The following is a 12,632-nucleotide window of genomic DNA, read 5'->3' on the forward strand; positions in this document are numbered from 1 at the left end:
TAATCCTACAGGTTGGCCCTAACTGCAGAAGAAAGAGAAGTATAATAAATCTTAAGTGATAACCTTAAAAAGCAGAGTAAAGAGTTGAGGATTGGTGGCAAGTAGTTTGTATATATTGAATAATTTTATTGTTGGAAATTCACCAACAAAGGTGAGAAGATCTGGAAAAGTTTCTATGGTACTACTGTCATTTCTGTAACCACCTTACATAAGATGCAGCAATTAGAGGTTAACAATATTTTATTTCAATTAATATAAGGTAAACCAGTTATGATATGAAGGAGCAAGGTGATAGAATCTTGAGAGGTGCAGGCCAATGATCTGAAAAACATTTCACCCTGTTACAGCATTCTATTTTTCTCTGCATAGTGTGGGAGACTCCTAGACTAATTCTCCTGACTCATCCTACTTTTATCCTCTTCCATCAAAAAAAAAATTTCTTTTGGTAGGAAAGTATGTAGAAGTGGATTTAAAGTGCTTCCTAAGGAGGTATGTTTAGGGACAACAGGAACAAGAAAGGTGGGATGTCCTTTTATTGAATGAAGCAATCTGCAATTGAAATATTTCAAATGAAGTGGCTCAGCTCTTAAAAAGCTCATTAGAGTAACTTCCTGATGATCATTTTAGTTCTAGCTCTACGCTTTGTCTTTAATCCAGGATTAACAGACAAACCTTCTAAGTACTGTACTCCTGAGTTTTCCCAGATGCTTGTGATTGAGAGAGAAATGAATTATTTCTGAATGTCCAAGTAGGACAGGGCTGGGAGCAGATAGGACAGGTGCTCTTTAGGAAGAGAATAATGTCCTAGGAGGAAATTATATAGTAAGGGCACTCATATCTCCCAAGCAACCAGGTTAAAGGGCTTATTTTCTTTTCTCTAAACTAGTTCTTTTTGACAGAATTGTGAGAGCCATATATGTCACTTTAAATTTAAATTTAAAAAGCGAAAAGAGACAGAAGACATTATTTTAAATATATTTCATGTGACTCTATATATATCCATAACATTATCACTTCAACCTGTGTTTAACACAAAATATTATTTATGAGCTATTTTATATTGTTTTCATTCTACCAAGTCTTCAACATTCAGGGTGCTTTTTATAAGTACTGAACCTCTCAATTTGCTTTGCTAAATTTTTAGCAGTTGACATACAATGTAATCCTAGCAAAACAACAAAGTTGTGTTTAGTGGAAAAATATTTTACATTGACTCAGTTTTCAGATATATATTTAAATTAACTATAGGCAAATAAACTTAAAAATTCAGATTCTCAGTCTACTCAATACATTACAGATGTCCAATAGCTTCACGGGGTTCATGCTGTCAGAGAGGGCAGCTCTGCTCTAGGCCAGTGTGAAGGAGGCTGTGGGGTGTTATTTTCTTTGGTGTGTGGCTTTAGGGTTTTCATGAGCCTATACTGGGAGCATAGAGTGGTCTTCTGGAACACTTCTATTTAGAGGGAAAGAAAGGGTCTCTTAGGGAGCAAAAGAAAGGAATAGATTCAGGTAACTTTATCCCAAGTTCAGTCTCAATAGTATAATACAGGATGACATGTCTAAATATGACATGAGTATCATTCACATCTTCCAAATTACATGAAAAATAAACCAAATGAGTGTTGACCATTGATGGGAAATTTTCATCTGTGTTTTAGGAAAATAAGATTTCTCCCCCAAAAGTTTCTTTCTTTGCTCTTGGATAAAAATCTTCTATTATAAAAACCACCTTCATGATTTCTTTGCCCATTGTGCATCAAAGAACAAGTCAAAGTTGCTATCTTTGGGACAGAAAAAAAAAATAAAACAAATTTTGATGGTGAAAACATTATAGATAACATTGGACATAAAATTTTTAAATTGTGAATTCATATAAGTACCTGTAAATGAAAAGATGGATTATAGGCCATCATGGTAGGCAATGTAGCTTATAAGGTAAATAATTTAAATACCTTTTCAGTAGTAGTACAGCTTAGCATTATTTTCCAAATAAAATATTATGAGAAACTACAATATATAAAACTAATTAGAGGACGTCTTGAGGGAGCAGGGTCCACTTTTTGGCTCTGGAGACCCTCATGGGACTGGCCTAAATGGCCAACTTTACAACCAGTTGCTTGCCCACAATTCTACATTGGGAAAATTGTATAATCTTTGGTAGTGTTTTCTCTTCTATAAAATGAAGAAGGTCCAAGAGCCTTTCATTTTAGGAGATACTTTGACATTCTCCAACTTCATCTGGGAGAGCTTCTTATCATAGAAAACTTTAAAAAAAGTTTATATTAATGTAAGAATACATATGATGATTGGGTCACATTGTTTACATGTGTTAGGTAGCATCTGAGTTGTAATTGAATTCTTCACCCAAGAGGTGTGCCTTACATTGTACCTCTTGGGTGGGAGCTTACGGAGCCCCTCTCTCCTTCCCACTCCCTCCTACTTGAATTTAATTGTTTTTCTGTCATGTGGCCTGTAGTTTTAATCTACTAGTTTCAAATTAGTACTGAGGACATAGGATGCTCGCTGTTCCATTCTTTTTTTTTTTTATTACTGTTTTTTTTTTATTTTTATTAAACCATAGCTGTGTACATTAGTATGATCATGGGGCACCATACACTTGGTTCATAGATCGTTTGACACATTTTCATCACATTAGTTAACATAGCTTTTGTAGCATTTTCTTAGTTATTTTGCTAAGACCTTTACATTCCACATTTACTAGGATTCACATATCCCCTTGTAAGATGCACCGCAGGTGTAATCCCATTAATCCGCCTCCTTCCCCCTCCCTCCCCCCTCCCTCCCCTCCCTTTCCCCTTTCTGCCTATTCTTAGGTTGTAACTGGGTTATAGCTTTCATGTGAAGGTCCTACATTAGTTTCATAATAAGGGTGAGTACATTGGGTACTTTTTCTTCCATTCTTGAGACACTTTACTAAGAAGAATATGTTCCAGCTCCATCCATGTAAACATGAAAGAGGTAAAGTCTCCATCTTTCTTTAAGGCTGCATAATATTCCATGGTGTACATATACCACAATTTATTAATCCATTCGTGGGTCGATGGGCACTTGGGCTTTTTCCATGACTTAGCAATTATGAAAAAATGCTCATCATCTTTAATCATCAGAGAAATGCAAATCGCTTTTCCATTCTTGAGATACTTTATTGAGGAGAAAATTCTTCAACTCCATCCAGATAAATATAAAAGATGTAACATCACTATCTTTTTATAGCTGAATAATATTCCATGGTATACATATACTGCAATTTTAAACCATGATGGGAAGAAATATTCATCAATTGCTTCTATTTCCTCCCAGGACCAGGATCCTGCTGCCTTTGGTGCTGACTCCCTGCTGCTGAATTCCTCCAGACACTGTCTGAACATCCGCTACACCTTGCTGCCCTACTTATATACCCTCTTCTACTATGCTCACACCCGGGGGGACACGGTGGCGAGGCCCCTCATCCATGAGTGAGTTTTCTGATCCTAAAAGACTCCCTTTCATGTGGTAGTTTCACTTTACGTTGTTTGGGGTAATAAGATTAGTTAGGATCTTGTTGCTACATAATGTGCTATTGTCCTGTTGTGGGGGGGCTCCACTTGCCTCACTGGGCTCACCCTGTTTTCTAGGTTCTATCAGGACTCAGCCACGTGGGAGGTGCATGAGCAGTTCTTATGGGGGCCTGGACTCCTCATCACACCTGTTCTGTATGAAGTATGTCTATAATAGTGGTGTTGGATATTGCCCTTGTTCTCATGGCTTGATAGCTGAATAAGATGGACCCTGAATATCTGTGGCTGCATTTAAATCTAAATATGAACATAAATGAAAGAGATCATGAAAGTTTGAAAACTGGAAAAGTAGTAGTTCTTGGTCTTGCTGTCCCTGAAAGAAATGGTCTTTCTGTCCCGGCAGGCAAAACATTTTCCATCTTACAAAATTGCCTTAAAATTAAAACCTATGTCTTCAGGCACATGGCTGTCGCATTGACAGGGCTTTAAATGCCTTGTTGTTGGGGTGCTCACCATTTTTCTGTGTTTCTTATTGTCCAGGTGGGCTGTGCTTTTGGGTTGGACTGGGGAAAGAGAATGCCTGTAAAGAAAAGAAGAGAGGGAAAGAGGGGTTCTGGGTAAGAGAAGGATGTTGCTCTGAAGTCGTTTATGAAGGTCCATGTGTATCCTACCTAAGTGTGATTTGGGGTAGAGGTGATCCGGCAAGTGTGAGGGAAGGGTCAGGGTCATGCCAACCCACTTGTAAACATGAACATTGCCAACATAGTCATGTTCTAGGCCCTTTGAGCTGGTGTTTCATCCACACCATCCTATTACAGGTCCCACTAACCAGCCAGTGGCCGTGCTGGAAAGCCTTTCCCAGGGCCTTGGCTGGCTGGTTCTCCTCCCAACTATTAGATTATATGACTAATTCAGTAAGTGGACTTTCTTTGCTTCTCTTAGACACTGCAGCAACAGTGAAGCAAAAAAAATTTTATCCTTAACTATGCTCAGCTTTGGATAAACTGCTCAACCTGAGTATTTTCGTTTGTTGACTGAGATTTCCCAACAGTCAATCAGGATTGTTGAGATGAGCTCATGCCATGACACCTGAATATGCTTTGCAAACTGTAAAGGGATGTATTACTGTTACTCTTTGTTGTTCCCCTAGGGCAGGGAGCACGTGGAAGCATACATACCGGATGCCACCTGGTATGACTACGAGACAGTAAGTGAGGCAGCCCTGGCTGCCCTAGAGATCTGCCTCTAGCAAACAGCAATTCTAAAGCAGCAGGCATGGGTTCCTGGGGCAGGATAATAATACAAGGTTTTGTATTTAGTTGTTTTTGGGTGCTTTTCTATGAGAAAAGTGTCTTAGTCCACTCAGGATGGTATAACAAAATACCTTATAGAGGGTAACTTATAAACAACAGAAATTTATTGCTCACAGTTCTGGAGGCTCCAGCACATTCAGTATGTGGTGAGGACTTCATTAATGGGGCCTTCTTGCTCCACCCTCAAGGCTTAATCACTTATCCCAAAGGCCTCACCTTTTAACACTATTGAGTATTGAGTATTAGGTTCCAACATACAGACTTTGGTAGTACAGCAGCATTCAGACTATAGCAGAAGGCCTTTCCAAATGTCCAATGAAACAATAATTGGGGTAGGTTTATGGAATAATTGGGGTAGGTTTATGGAAACTTATTATATCTGTGCAGCTATCAGGAGTCTGCTGCCTTTGGCTGTGATAACATAGAGAACGAAAACTCAGTTGTGGAACTGCAGCATGGTGTAATGTAAAGAAACGGGAGTGGTCTGGTGTCTCAGCTCTGCTCTGTATTACCTTTATGCCTTGGGCAAGTCACATAACTTTTGGGTTCTTCATTTTTCTCTTCTTTAATGTGAGGCAAATGAACTAGATGATCACTAAAGTCTCTCCTAGCCCAAGCAGTCCATTGTCTGATCTATTTCCCCCTTGTTGATTAGGGAGTGGCCATCCCATGGAGGAAACAGTTGGTGAATATACCACTCCCACCTGATAGGATAGGACTTCACCTTCGCGGGGGCTACATATTTCCCACCCAGAAGCCAAACACAACTACTGAGGCCAGGTGAGTTCCTCACTCTTATAAAGATGTGACTGCCCTGGTGCTCTAAGGGGGCAGAACATGATGGGCGAGACAAACAGAGACTGAGTGTAGATATGCCAAGGGAAAGGGAAGAGTCAGCAGTCAGTAATCTTCCTCCTCTTCTTCCAGAGTTGTCCAAAATAGGCATCTTAATCTTTGTTTTATAGGGAGTAAATATTCCATTATATTTTTATAGTACTTAGCTTTTGGATCGAATCAGAATAGAGAAAAAGTCAAAATAATCACTGATAAGACTTCCTTATGGCAGAGATTATCCTCAGATAAATCTCCAAACGTGTGGGAGAATGCAAGTTAAATGCAAGTTATCCTGGGAACGTCAGCCTAGCTTGGGGGTCAAGTGCTGAGACCCTGGAGACAGATAGTTTGGGTTCACATCTTGTCTCTGCTACTCAGTAGATGTATTTACCTTGGGCAGATACTTCTCTCTGCTTCTTCATAGTATGGGTATAGTGGGGTTGATGATAGCTTGACTTCTCAGAAATATTAGGAAGGTTAAGTAGATTAATGTTAATGATAATTCTAGGTAGAACACTTGAAAGAGGGCCCAATGCATGGTAAGCACCTAATGGTAAGTGCTAATTGTTAGTGCTCTATATTGCAGCCTGAATGGTTTTCAGCAGAACTCTTTCCATCCACCCTTCTCAAACCCACTCATTCGTACCCTCTGCGGCCTGCCCACATTCAACTCTCAGGTTTCCACACAGTGTCAGATTCTGCTCAGTTCCTGGGATAGACTCTAGCAGGGGTCCTCAAACTGCGGCCCGCGGGCCACATGAGGCGGTGTGATTGTATTTGTTCCTGTTTTGTTTTTTTACTTCAAAATAAGATATGTGCAGTGTGCATAGGAATTTGTTCATAGTTTTATTTTTTAAACTATAGTCCGGCCCTCCAATGGTCTGAGGGACAGTGAATTGGCCCCCTGTGTAAAAAGTTTGAGGACGCCTGCTCTAAAGTTATCTGTTCCTGTAGCATGAAGGGGGCTGGTTTCATATAGTCCGACCTCTTCATTCTGTGGTGCTGAGAACTGCTCTTTTACAGCCGGAAGAATTCTTTGGGACTCATTATTGCCTTGGACTATAAAAGAGAAGCCAAGGGGGAGCTGTACTGGGATGATGGCATATCTAAAGGTGGGTTTCTTATGGCACCATTGCTGTGGTTCTCCTCGTGAATCAGTTATCATAGACTGTCCACTATGGCAGTACCCCCATTATCATTGTTGTTTATTTCCTTAGCTTGTGATCAATGGCTTAAGACTCATTCTAAAAGTTCTGTTAGCCAAGCACAGTGCACTAAATTAGACTTCAGACATGCAACTTGTGTGTTATTGACTTTACCAAAGCAACAGATGTTATTGCATGGGCTTAATTATTTTCTCTGGAGATCATTATTAATAACAAATAATATACAGGGTGGCCATAAAGTGGATATGCTTTATGGACACGCTATATTTTGTTAATAGCTTTGCAAAATACTGTTTTGGTTATTATTATGGGAGCAGTATCCACTTCGTGTAGTGTTTCTTTCTCCATTGTAAGATTTCCATAAAAATATCTCACATAAGGGCGGCGCCTGTGGCTCAGTCGGTAAGGCGCCGGCCCCATATGCCGAGGGTGGCGGGTTCAAACCCGGCCCCGGCCAAACTGCAACCAAAAAATAGCCGGGCGTTGTGGCGCGCGCCTGTAGTCCCAGCTGCTCGGGAGGCTGAGGCAAGAGAATCGCTTAAACCCAGGAGTTGTAGGTTGCTGTGAGCTGTGTGAGGCCACGGCACTCTACTGAGGGCCATAAAGTGAGACTCTGTCTCTACAAAAAAAAAAAAAAAAAAAAAAAATCTCACATAAGCTTATGCTTTATAAGCTTACATATAAAAATCCTGCCCTGCAGAGAATTAGTATGTATGGATATTTATTTGCTATTTATTAGTACACTACACACATGGGATACGAAGGTGGATAAGACATAAGCATTACCCTCAAGGAACTCATGGTCCAACAGGATAGACATAGTGCGCGAAGTTATCTGTAGTGTTTAAGTCAAAAATGTTTTAAGAGCCAATAAAATAGCTCCTCCCACCATGGAGGGCTGTGGGAGTTCCGAGGAAGTAGTTGGGGGAACCTATGCCGTAGTTTGACGAAAATGGACAGGACTCAATGGAACTTGCTGATAAAGGTGCTGGTTCCCTGCGGAAGAGAAGAGCATGACTGTCCGGTTTCTCTGCTTCCCCTAGTAATGGGAGTTCCTCTCCCTTTCTCTTTCAGATGCTGTAACTAAGAAGAAATACATTCTGTACGATTTTTCTGTTACCTCTGTAAGTAACGTTTTTGAGGAATGCACAGTGTATGCACCTTGGTGTGGCTGCTTTTTGAGTTATTGGTCTGCTGTACCTGCATGGTCACATGTAATAGGTTCAGCATTTGAGTGTAATGGACTCAGAAAGGATTCAAGTGAACACTCAAGTGGTTACTGTGTCAGATTGTATGCCTATAAATCTTCAGTATGCATCTTGTGCAGAACTCCTTTCTTTCTGGGAAATAAAAAACATTGCCTTTGAGCAATATTATTAGTCCTGGCTTCCAAGACGTGCCCTTTCATAAGGGGCATGTGTGTGAGGTGGGGGTGCAGGTAGGGAGTGGTATAGTGCCTTTTAGAGGTTCTTCCGTCACAGCTTTGCTTTCTCCTCCCTACATCTTGGTCTTGGGTGCAGGCATCAAAGGGTGGCTTTTGAAGACTGTCAGAGACAGAATATCCTTGCTTCATCTTTGTCTCCAGAGGATCCTAAGAAGACCAGAAGCAGCAGGGCCAACAGAGCATAGGAGGGTTCTGCTTGGTCTTCTTATAAGTCTGATAATGTATGGCCAGAACTTTCTTTTGTGGGAATCTCTTTCATTTATTTATTTTTCTTTTAAATGCATATTTTTAATTAACATTTTTATTTTGAATTAAAGATCCTCATGCAGTTGTAGGAAATCATACAGAATTGCCATATGTCTTTTACTTGTATCAGTTTCCCCTAATGGTAGCATGTTATAAACCTATTGTATGATTTCATGGCCAGGAGGATATTGGCATTGATGCTCTCAAGATATAGAACATTTTTTTGAGGAAGGACAAATGAACATCTCTGTGCTAGGATGAGCCACCACCCATGGACACCAAAGTTAAAATTGTTACTTTTCAGCTTCTTTGGGTTTACTTATATCATTTCTTATTAAGATGCTTCTGAAAGAACTGTGGGGAACAGGAGAAAGAGGGAGCAAGGAGGGGTTTTGGGGGGTCACAGTGTATGGCACACTCCTGAGGGTGGGACACAATTGTAAGAGGAACTTTACCTAACAAATGCAATCCGTGTAACCGTTCCCTCAATGAACCCCAAGCAATAAAAAAATACAGTTCCAACACACTGTGAACTCAGCTCACCCAGATCGTTTAGGTGAAATAAGATAAATAGCCATTGTTAAGTAAATGAGAGAAGAGTGGTTAATAGTCATGGTCATAGAATTCATGGGGCTGACTTACTTTTCTTGCAACACAGCAACTTCATTAACTAAGAGTCCTCCTACCTAAAAACACCTGGAAATGATGGACAAAATAGAATAAACATCTTTTTATTAAAAAAAAAAAAGATATAGAACATTTTCATTGAATGCAAGGATCCTTCTCATTTTCTTTTTATAGCCCTGCTCCCACCCTTTGGCAACCAATAATCTATTTTCTATTTCTGTAATTTTGTCTTTTCAAGAATGTTATGTCATTGGAATTCAGCAGTATGCAACCTTGGGGATTGGCTTTGCTTTTTCAATCAGCATAATTCGGGCCAGTCATGGTGGCTCCTGCCTGTAATCCTAGAACTCTGGGAGGCTGAGGTAGGTGGACTGCCTGAGCTCATGAGTTCAAGACCAGCCTGAGCCAGAGTGAGACCCTGTCTCTAAAAATAGCTAGGCATTATGGCAGGTGCCTGTCGTCTCAGCTACTCGGGAGACTGAGGCAAGAGGATCACTTGAGCTCAAGAGTTTGAAGTTGCTGTAAGCTGTGACAACATAGCACTCTATCGGGGGTGACAAAGTGAGACGGTCTCAAAAAAAAAATCACCGTAATTCTGTCAAAATTCATCTAAGCTATTGTATGTAACATCAGTTTGTTCCTTTTTATTGTTGAATATCATTCCAAGGTGTAGACAGACGATTTTTTCAAAAATCATTCACCTGCTAGAGAGCCTCTGGGCTGTTTCCAGTCCTGGGCTATTGCAAATAAAACCTCTGTGGGCATTCATGCGCAGGTTGTGGTGTGAACAAAAGTTTTCTTTTCTCTAGGATAAATACCCAAGAGTGCAGTTGCTGGGTCGTATGCTAGTGCATGTTTAGTTTTATAAAAACTTCTGAACTGTGTTCCAGAGTTGCTGCACCATCTTTCATTTCCACCTGCAATATCCGAGTGATGGAGTTTCTCTGCATCATGGCCATGCATTCGGTGCTGTCCCTATTTTTTGTGTTAGCTATTCTGATTGGTGTGTATTTATAGCTAACTGTGGTTTCGATTTGTATTCTCTGATGTCTCCTGGCGTAGAATATCTTTTCATATGCCTATTTGCCATCTGTATATTTGCCATCAGCAAAAGGTTATATTTTAATGGATTTAATTTATCAATATTTTATTTTATGGCTTGTGCTTTTTGGTGCCAAGCTTAAGACCACTTTGCCTCACCCTATGTGTTGAATTTTTTCTCCTATTATTTTTTCCAGAAATATGTCTACGCTCAACATATGGCCTGTGTACCTCCAGTTGTTCTGTACTGTTTATAGAAAAGTGTTCCCTTTTTCCATTGCTTTTTCATCTTTGTAAAAAATAAATAAAAAGTAAACTGGGTATATTTTCTTGAGAATTCCAATCTTTCTAATCATCAAGCTCTCCTTTTTTTCTTCAATCTTCACTTGTACCCTCTTCTTTGTCATAATTCAACTTTATCACTTTTGAACTGTAGATACTTAAGTAAGTTGTCTAATTTTCAGTGCTTTCATCTCCTTATCTTCAAGATGGGAATAATTATAATTTCAACCTCATAGTTTGCTGTGAGATTTGAATGAAATGTACAGTGATTAGCACAGTGCCTGGCAGACAGTGAACATTCAAAAATTATTAGCTCTCAACTACAACTTGAACTTTACCTTAGAAATGAAAACAATGTAAGCTAAACACCCTTATATGAATCGGAAATTTAAAAAAATTATTAGCTCTTGGGCAGCACCTGTGGCTCAATGAGTAGGGTGCTGGTCCCATATGCCGGAGGTGGCGAGTTCAAACACAGCCCTGGCCAAAAACCAAAACAAAAAAAAAAGTTATTAGCTCTTATCATCATTATAATTAAAATAAAAGAAAAATTATTTGGGCACTTTTTTGTGGATGTGTATGTCCTTATGTGCCAATGAACTTGCGTGTCCTTTTGTTTGCTTTGTCAGCACCCTGCTTGTGGGCTGGAAAATTCTATGATGTCAGAGACATATTTTCTGAGTAACAGAATCAACAAAGAACCAGTGAACCAAAGTAAATATGAAATATTACGTGTTTTAGGATTGTTAAGATCTGAGTTAGTGAATCCCCTTTGGACAATTAAATACCTGGCAGCATTTGGAAATGCAGAAGAAAAAGGAAACACCTTAAATCTCAGAAAATGAGATCTTGAATGGTGTTTGGGGACAACAGAGCATGAAGTACCTGGTTTCTAATCTGACTTTTTTTTTTTTTTTTTCAGAACCGTCTACAGGCAATGATTACAAATAATAATTACAAGGACCCTGACAACCTCACGTTTAAAGATATCAGAATCTTGGGAATGGACAAGCAGCCAATTGATTTTACTGTCTTTGTGAACAATGTTTCCACCTCCCATCTGAGCGTTGTCTATAATCCTTCCACAAAGGTAGGAGAGGGTTCCATCCTGCAGGATTCTTTCCAATGGGCTGGGATTCTGGACACCCAGCTTGTTCTTCTGACTGTGGGCAGTCACAGAGACAAGTGGTTTACTGGGAGATGCTTCCCACCCCCCGCAATGAGAGTGCAGGAGACACCTGTTGATACTAAATACTCCACTGTGTTCGTGTTAGGGCTCTGAAGAGGATGGTGGCAGTTGGGATCTTGAAAGAAGACACTTCTTCTCTGGGCAAATTTAAAACTAGACAGGCTTCCCCTCAGTGCAACATAATGATAATGTCATTCAATACGTTGGCCTAGTCTGGAGCGTATTTACACCTTCATCCTTTCGTGGAAGTTAAAGGCTCTTTTTGAGGCATATTCCAATATTATTCTTTAGTGTTTAAAGCTATTTCTATATCATTACAGAAATAAGAGTGAAAAGGGGCCAGCTGAATTTTGTCTTACTGAATGATTCCCTTATGTTTTTGGTTGAATGTTTTAAGTGCTGTAAATTCATTATCTCTTAGGATGCCCCTCCCTCCCATTGTGACACATATAGCATAGGGTAAGAGTCAGTTTCTTGACTCAGGAAGAATAGGGTTCTGATCCTAGTTGTAAGATTCTGGCAAGTTATTAAATGGTCTTTGTGTCCCAGTTTTCTGTTCTGTAAAATGGAGATAGCCTTAGGATTCACAGGATAGGATTGCTTTCTAGAAATAATGGAGACCATACTTGTAAAGTGGTTATAGCAGTGACTGGCCCATATGAATGCTCTGTAAGTTCAGCTGTTGTTGTTATTACTGTCATTATTAAACTGATAAAGCATCACACCCAGAGAACAATCTGTCTGACAACCACGGCACTCCCTGTGATCTGCACTTCTTAACATGGTCAAAGTTCTTCTCATTTGATACTTCCACAGTGACTCCAGGAGGCGAGAAAGGTCAGGAATAGGCCAAGTTCCAAGTATCTCACATCAATGTGGTTTGAAGGAAGGATTAGATCACTGGTCCTGACTTCCAGAATGCCAGGCCAGGACTTTAACTAGGTGGCTCTCCCTCAGCCCTGTTTCTGTGGC

The 12,632-nt window shown here is 39.9% G+C and overlaps 1 protein-coding gene across 1 annotated transcript in view; it reads left to right on the top strand.

Annotated features, from left to right (window-relative positions):
• The window catches only part of MGAM2 (maltase-glucoamylase 2 (putative)), a 95,017-nt gene that overhangs the window by 43,420 nt on the left and 38,965 nt on the right, over positions 1–12,632 (top strand). The window contains exons 18-24 of the mRNA XM_053608733.1: positions 3,322–3,476; positions 3,636–3,720; positions 4,669–4,725; positions 5,487–5,611; positions 6,689–6,777; positions 7,906–7,955; positions 11,394–11,561. Coding sequence (XP_053464708.1) covers positions 3,322–3,476; positions 3,636–3,720; positions 4,669–4,725; positions 5,487–5,611; positions 6,689–6,777; positions 7,906–7,955; positions 11,394–11,561 — 729 coding nt within the window. The remainder of the gene's footprint in view (positions 1–3,321; positions 3,477–3,635; positions 3,721–4,668; positions 4,726–5,486; positions 5,612–6,688; positions 6,778–7,905; positions 7,956–11,393; positions 11,562–12,632) is intronic.

Source organism: Nycticebus coucang, chromosome 11, assembly GCF_027406575.1.
Source record: "Nycticebus coucang isolate mNycCou1 chromosome 11, mNycCou1.pri, whole genome shotgun sequence".
Classification (NCBI taxonomy): Eukaryota; Metazoa; Chordata; class Mammalia; order Primates; family Lorisidae; genus Nycticebus; species Nycticebus coucang.